The sequence below is a fragment of the Anser brachyrhynchus genome (genome assembly GCF_964034855.1).
Source record: "Anser brachyrhynchus genome assembly, chromosome: 17".
Lineage (NCBI taxonomy): Eukaryota > Metazoa > Chordata > Aves > Anseriformes > Anatidae > Anser > Anser brachyrhynchus.
The window spans coordinates 8,182,810-8,191,067 of record NC_137710.1 but is presented as its reverse complement, the minus strand read 5'-3'; the positions used below and the strand labels follow the sequence as shown (position 1 = coordinate 8,191,067).

The window sequence follows — 8,258 nt, the reverse complement described above, 5'->3', positions numbered from 1 at the left end:
TGACCCAGGTGCCTGCAATATATGTTTATTGTGTTAAGATTTTGCACAAAATGCAATTCAATTTTTCTCTTATTGCACAGTGCTTTGAGTAAAACAGTTGAGAAGATAGCTTAGATAAGATCTTTGAATCTAGTGCAGGGATGGTGTTGAAAGCACTGTGTTCAAAAGTACTTCGGTTATAACCTCAAAAACTGAGGAAGTTGCATTCAAGCTACTTTCTCATTCTTCAGCAATATAGTTGTGGGATAATGTTTAAGGCTATATCACAACTGTATGAAGAGCGAGGCCACTATATATATTAATTCACTCACCTTGGTTTCCCTCTGAGGGCAGGAGGAGAAAAGCAGGGTTTAGCTTAATGGTATGTAATCCAATTTAATTCAAATTAGTATTATGATGAAATAACTTAGAAACCTTGCCGTCACTCTGTTGTAGAGATTTATTACCTAGGTGTTACAGCAACAATGTTATTGAAGCAGTTAACAAGCAAAAGCAGTTTCTGGAAAGTATCTCACAGGACTTGAGTTGATTCCCTCTCTTTGGATGTTGTATCCGTACATGTATCCATAGAAGTTGTCTGGCTTGCATCAACCTTAGATGGGTTGGTACTGTCCAAGCACTCTGAATCACATCCTGCTGTTGTGACTTGAGTATCATCAGGCTTTGCTTCTGCAGAGCTTCCGTTTGCATATTCAACCCTTTCAAAGAATATCAGTAACTCACAGTGCCTGGTCTGAGGGAAGAGATCCACAGCCATCGCTTTAACAGGACGGAAAGAGGCTCCTTTGACTCGGTTGGAAGGGGCACGGCACAGACTTGATGGGAAAGGGGAACAGAACTGTATTAGTACTTTAGTGTACTGTTCATCACTTAGAAGAGTATACTACTACTCTTCTAAGAAAGGTTTTTCTTTCCCTAGCCTCATTCCATAATACGGTTAGTCAGCACCCCTACTATTTCCATTATTACACATTATTAGGTAACACAGCTCCAAGCTTGCTTTGTAGCAGCTGTCAGCTGTTCTACGGTGAAAAAACCTCAGTAAATATGATTTAAAAGCCAGCCTCAGCCCTCCACCCCAAAAAAGCAATTTTTCTTACCATATTTACTTATTTATACAAGAATTACTCACTCTATAAAGTTATTCATTGCAGCTCTGGGATTACAGGATACATAGATAAGCTTCTTCAGCTGTTCAGCTCTTCTAATTGCAAGGATTACCTTGGAATCTAGATGGTCAAAAGCAAGAGAGCTGATAGCGAGTTGTGTGCATCAACAGACTTCCAGAACTATTCCAGGTTGTACTCCAGCATGAACAAAACTAGTGGAATACTCAGCTGCTTCAAGTTATAGTTGAAGCCTCCCACTTTATTTGTTCTGCTCCTGTTTTCTTAGGCACACTACTAAACATCAGCTAGGAGAATGGACTTAAAACAGAGAAAGTAAACTTACGGAGTCCTGCTCGTGGCGGATCTACAATGGTAATTAGGTTCTGGGGAGCTAATATGTTAATTAAGGAAGGAACAATATCTTCAGCCTTCCCACAATGAAATTCGATGTTATTCAGTTCTATTAAACAAAGAAACAAGGTATTAATCAGAGTACTTACCAAGCCAAAACATCGTTCATTACACTCAAGTTGGATATTAAAGTCTTATATCTTAGAAACTATGGGTTATTTAGTCTACCCTGATCCCATTGTAACATAAACAACCACTGACTGGTACTTCAAATTATTTAAACAGCAATAACTTAAGCATGCTCTGTTACCTAGAATAAAGCAAAAGCCCATGAAAAATAGATGCTGTTAAAGAGTTTTGTTTATGAGGCTAGATGGAGCTTCGTTTCACATTTACATTGAAATGTTCTAGTTTATAAGAAAAAAAAAGGTAATGTTGGCTGTTAGTCAACAAGAAAAATGACTGCAGAGATTAGCATGCTTGTTTTCAGGAGAAATAGTTAAAATGGACAAGATTACTATCCACAACATGTAATTTCAAGCTCCTTGGATAAGGTGAAGAAGAATTAACTATGTAACTACTATGCTTGGAAAACAAAGAATGCTTGGAAATAACTATGCTTGGAAAACAAAGATATTAGAATTTTAGCTTAACTAACCATTTATCTGGGCATTCGCTTTGGCATCCTGCACAGCTTCTTGGCAGAGTTCAATTCCAATCACTTTCTTTACTTTCTACAGAATCAAGGGAAAAAGATCAGCCTATGGTACAGAGATGTAAATACAACGGTTATTCATAGCATCAGCAATTAACTACTGCATGTGAACTTTGACTTACAGGTGGTTAGTTTTCTAGCTTGCAGCTAGAAAAGAGTCCATGAAGAGACCTGTACAAATAACAGGGGCTTTTTGACTGAAATTCTCAGATGAACATCATCTATCCCATTAGACTCCTGTTATGGTAGGTTTTTGTTTTTTTGGAGGGCCAAACTTCCTTTATGCTTTTTACTCCACTTCATGAAATATGCAAGTATAATAAATATTGGTTATTCATATCTAAAGATTTGTGAGAAAGCTCTAACTAGTTAAGTAGACAAATCTTTTCCAGTACATTTTCCATGCTCTTTTGACTGAATCTGAAGATAATTTAGGGTATTTAACATAAGAGTGAGCTTTTGTAATGATTTGTTAAAACAGCCGCAGGCAATTTAATTAGAAATTTATTTTAAAACTTAAGATATTATGCATTTCATTTCAAGTACATCAGGTATTTTCTTTCATTATAAGCACAACAAAAGATTCACACCTGACTGTTAATTGTAGGTTATATCCAGGAAGAGATGTTACTCACCTTGGCTAAAGAAATCCCGATAGTTCCTGTACCACAGCAAATGTCAAGTACTGTGCTCTCTTGGCTCAGTTGTGCCCACTCCCTAATGGCAGTATACAAAACTTCTGCAGCCTGTGTATTTACCTGTGAAATTATATGTCAAGTAGGTCTACCTCTTCATAAATAGTAAATGTTTTTTTAATAAGTCTTGTAAAAGCAAATTATTTTTTTCTTTCTAATAACCAACTTCACACATAAGTTATCGTATATAACTGATCTACGACGTCACCATTGCATCCTAAAAGTCTCATTCCTTTCTGAGAAGGAATGTTTTGGTATCTATATTCCACTGAAACCAAGACATTTTCTACAGTACCTAAAAAGTAAGTTTGAAAACTAGAGGAGATAACAAAAAAAATCATTAAGCAAAATGCTACAAAACAAAGAGGATTTTAAAAATACTTCTGGTCCTTGAACAGGAATGGAATGAGTAAAGATTCAAACCCAGGAGAATATAACCATGACAAGACAGTCAGCAAGCTTTATTTTAACCTCGTCTGTAAACCTGCTTTAATATAAATGCTGTAATTGTGCCTTCTTGTTAAGGAAGGGTATACAGCAAGTTCACCAAACCAGTGCCTCTATTTTGCATTCTCTAACTTAAAGGGCAAGTAAAGTCCACCAGATGAAAATAAATAAATAAATGCATAATAGTAGCCTAAAATCTAAGGCAAATAATAGAAAATACAGCTTATCTTCAATGTATTTATGATCCCAGGTGGTAACATATTTCCTTCTTATTTCAGTAGTTACTTTCCATTTACATAGCAGAGACTACTTTCTTGTTGAAGCTTAAAAGCGTTCAAAGGGAAGAATCACATTTTGGAAACATAAAAGGTTGAATCTCTTAAATATGTAGTATCTCACTACACTGCAACAGCCAATCTTAGAGACGACAATGCAAATCCAGGTAAATTAGAAACTTAGTATCATCCTTACTTGAAAAAATGCATGAGGAGAAATTCTAAATTTTAGGCCAAGAATTTCTTCATATATGTACTTATCACCAGCCACATGCTCCAAAGGCAAGTCTTCTAGATTGGGAGATTTCCTGGTAGAAGGGGAAAAACAAACAAACAAACAAAAGCAAACAGTTATGTTTGTTACAATTTTTACCAAAGCTGTAGTCATCTTAAAAACTGTATTACTACACAGTAATTTATAACATTGCAACATTTATCACATTCTTTTAGAGACCACCTTGGAGTTTTTTCTTATAAATCTCGTTCCACTGACACAAACAGTTTGACCTACATTGTCTCTAGATGAAGATAATGTGGACTTTGTGTTCTGTGGAAGACGATGAGGAGATGACAAATTACATAAAATAGGGAAAAAAAAGACAAAATTTACTTGTTGATAACAGTAAGTAGCCATCTAATACAGCAAACACTTCCACAGCTTGACGGCCACCAACTAGTAGCAGGTTCAACCCATGAAAACTGTAGCTGCCTTTACTCAGCGACCGCTACAGGAAAACTGGAAGATTCAAGAGTCTTGTGGAAAAGGTAAATAACTGTTCAGCAAAGTAATAGTGCTGCTTCTACTTCTAGGAATTAGCAAACAACAAAAATCCCACTACCACCAAAATTCCCCATAGCAAAACCAAGTTCCTTACCTTTGGCCTTCCTCTACAAAGTACAGAGAAGTAATGCCACTGTCCCTTCCCGTCCCTTCTGTGAAGTATTTTGCCAGAGAGACTTTTAAGTCAGCTAGCTCTTCTTTACTTAATTTCTAAAGGTTTCATTTGAAAAGAGAGAGAATAATAATCTTAGTGACTTAGAAGATATGATTTAGTGTATGCCTGCTATATACTTCTATATGCTTAAAGAAGGCATACATTAATTGTTCATTTGCATTTATCAGATTATTCTAAATGAAAAAGCAGTAATGCAGAGTAAACCACGCTAAGTCATTATTCTATTTCTCTTTCACATTCACTATTTATAAAATCAGCTTTATGTAATTTAAAACTGTGCGTCTGGGCTGCACATTATATATCATCTTAAATACCTGAGGATTAAAATAAACAATTGCCATAATGTGGCCATTCCTGCTGGTACGGACTGTGAGCTGTTTCCAGTGACCTTCATAGGTTTCTGGGCTGTAAACTGAGTAAGGAGTTGACCTGCAATTTTCAGAAGCTCAGTTACTTAACAAAGAACTATTTTTTGCATGACATTCAAGTTGATTGAAACAAAAGCAGCTCACCATGCAAAGTGATGAAAAATGTTAAGTACAAACAGAGACTACATTGATTTGTCAAGAGAAGAATGACTTCCAAATCTTAATTAAGAAAAAAAAGAGATTAATAGATCTCCAATCGCAAAATAATCTCTCCCTAGCTTTCACAATCCTCTTACCTCTTATCCATTTTAACTCATCCAAAATTACAGATAGGATATAGGCAGCCTCTCACCACACTCAGGGAACGACACAACTTTTTATAAATGCCTTTATCAGCTTCTGTGTTCCACACTAAGTTGAAACTTTCCATATTCATGATTATTCTGAGTTTCCATTTTTCAGAATTTAACTGCTTTTTAAAGCAACTGCTCCTTTTGTAAAAAATGTGACTGCTCGCAAAGTAACCACTTTTGTTTTACTGACTTGTAGGCTGATTCTTCTCTAAATCAGCAAAGCACGCAATTGACTTTTGTTGTTCAAATTCCTCTTTTAACAAGAATTTTTCAGAATAAAATTTTCTTTACAGTTATTGGAAAAAGCTCTTAAATAACAGGCACTTTCACTTGTAGACTTACGTATCTCATCGCTAGCAATAAAGCTGTGTTATGCTGGTATCTGCCCCTCTGTCTCAAAACAGCTGAGCAAGAGCAAGGGACATACACCCAATGATCAAGGCACAAGACGTAAATGTCAAAGAACTGCTAAAGAATGAGACTGGTATATCCTTAGGTCATAAAGCTCAGAACAAACGCTAAACTTTTCATATTTAATTTTATGAATATATTTGAGTATTTAAGACATCAAAACATTTACAGAAAATTCAATTTACTTATGCTCACCTTATGTAGTCTTGAAATGCTTTTACTACTTTTTTGGCAATAGCAGGAATGTGAATAGTATCAAATGGCTCCACTACAGCACACGTACCACCCTTATATTTGCCAAGACGACAACCCACAGTTTTGTCTTCCTGATTTACACCAATCCCAATCAAGAACTCACATTTGTTGCGATATTCGGTCTAGATTTAAAATAAATTTATGTAAGATATTTATACAGCACCTACTTCTACATGCCAAGTTTGTCCTAAAACCTTCACATGGTTAAACGTACTTGCAAAAGGCCACAAGACATTTCAGTTCATATGGAGAATATTCCTGAACTTTGATGTATGAGAACTAACCACAATAATGAAAAAGTATTAAGTAAATCATGTTATTCTAAGAGCAAAATACTGCATTCTTTGAAATATGTTTGTATTAGCTTACAACACAAACTTCTGGGGACAGGATGCTCATTTTATAGGTAGAATATCCAGTTAACTGTTTCTCTGCTTCCTGTAAATATTTCCATACACTATTTACACGAAAGGCTATGATGTCTAAAATTCATCATTCATTACACAATAAAGACAAATACTCAGTTCGTCTGCAGTCTCTTAAGACCAAATAATCAATTTAGCACTGAGCTCATCAACCCCATTCCATCCTCAACCTAGGATTACATTACCTGTAACGGTGATGCTTTCACTCCCTCTACCGGGCAACACATTTTATTATACTTCTGCTTCTGCAGGAACAGCCAAGGTAATAACGCTTTGTTGTTATTTCCTATTTCCCTGCCCAAATCAAAAACAAACATTTAAAAGTACACACTTGGAAAAAGTAAAGTTAACTGTTGCACAATATTTTTTTTCCTTTTTAAGCTAGGGCATAAGAAAGTATCAGATTGCCAGAGGAAGAATATCTCTTCTGAAATAAATGCTTTGTTTAACAGAGAAAAACCCTCCAATTTTACAACAACCATAACCTGGCAAAAGAAGAGTTCATGTAGTTACAAAGGTTAGTACTAGATTTGGCAAGGTACTGATGCACGAACAGAATTCCAATTTTATCTACATGATTAGGTCAAATGATGGAAAAGATACTTTGATCTGCAAAGACCAGACTTAAAAAATGAGTGGATTATCTAGGAGAAAACCCTAATGGTATTTTGCCTTCTCTACATATTGCCTCTTAAATCATTTGACAGGTGCACATTTTTTTTTAACTTCAGGGGCACAAACATCTTTCTGTTTAGGCCCATGGCACTACGGACTCCCAAAATGATGTCCTTTCATTTAGTGATCTTTCGAAGCTGACCAAGAACAGCAACAGCAAGCTTTGCCAGCCGGAGCACTTCTTCAGCCCTAGCATCACAGATGATCTTTTATTTACTTTGTCTGGGATTTGTTTTTTGACATCCCTCTAACCGGCTTTATCTTAGAGATAGCAATCTGCTCAAACTTAGCTCTATCCCACCATAACCACGTCTCAAAAGACCCAGGGCAGCTTTACAACCAGGCATTAATTACTTTGCCAGCTTCTGCAGCACTTGCTCGCATTCTTGCTTCTTTCTGGCCAGCTGCTCAGCGTAGGGCACGCTCCACAGCGGAGTCACCACATCGGCTATCTGCTTACTGAGAGGCTCCTCGGGGCCAGCCACCGACGGGGCCGGCCGCTTCGCCTCCCCTGCCTCGCTCCCCTCGGCCTTCTTCCTCTTCTTCGCCATGGGGTCGGCCTTGGGCTTGGCCAACCTGACGCTGAGCGCCCGGCCCTTCCACAGCACCCCGTGCAGCACCCGCGCGGCCTTGTCCCGCTCCTCCTCACTCTTGAACGTCACGAAGGCAAACGTCTGCCGCCCAAAGAGTTTGATCTTGTGGGGGCTAAGCCCGTACTTGGCGAGGAACTTTTTTACGTCGTTGAAGCCAATGTATTTCGGCAGGTTCTGTATTTCCAATTTATAGATCTCGGAGGTGAACAGCTCTCCCTTGGTGTACCCGTACACGTCGGGGCCGGGTGTGGGGTCCCCCCCGGTGCCGCCTCCTCCTCCTTCGCCACCAGCACCACTACCACCACCACCACCACCACCATCTCCTCCTCCTCCTCCTCCTTCCTCTTCAGGCCCGGCCGCGCCGTTACCGGCCGGCACAGCCACCTCCATCCCGCCGCCTGCTGAAGCCCAGCCGCGCCGCGGTGCTCAGTGCTTCCTACAGGAGAAGCCCGTTAACTTTTAGTTTGTTTTTTTTTTAAGTCCTGATTCCCTTTCGCAAGCCCCTCGTCGCTCATAAAAAACGAAATAAACCACAGCGAGGCGAACCGCGGCGCACCCTCAGGCAGGCGGCCGCCATCTTAGGCCGTGGCGCGGGGCGGGAGCCGCCATGGCGCGGGGGCTGCAGGGAAC

The 8,258-nt window shown here is 38.7% G+C and overlaps 1 protein-coding gene across 1 annotated transcript; it reads right to left on the bottom strand.

Annotated features, from left to right (window-relative positions):
- Positions 1-430: 430 nt before the first annotated feature.
- TRMT2A (tRNA methyltransferase 2 homolog A) lies at positions 431-8,257 on the bottom strand. Its single transcript, XM_080559780.1, has 11 exons — positions 7,390-8,257; positions 6,546-6,654; positions 5,876-6,057; positions 4,863-4,977; positions 4,468-4,583; positions 3,789-3,900; positions 2,811-2,933; positions 2,119-2,194; positions 1,453-1,569; positions 1,133-1,229; positions 431-815 (listed from the first exon to the last, which is right to left on the bottom strand). The coding sequence occupies exons 1-11, from the start codon at positions 8,016-8,018 to the stop codon at positions 512-514; spliced, it is 1,980 nt and encodes a 659-aa protein (XP_080415906.1). The 5' UTR covers positions 8,019-8,257; the 3' UTR covers positions 431-511.
- Position 8,258: the final 1 nt, after the last annotated feature.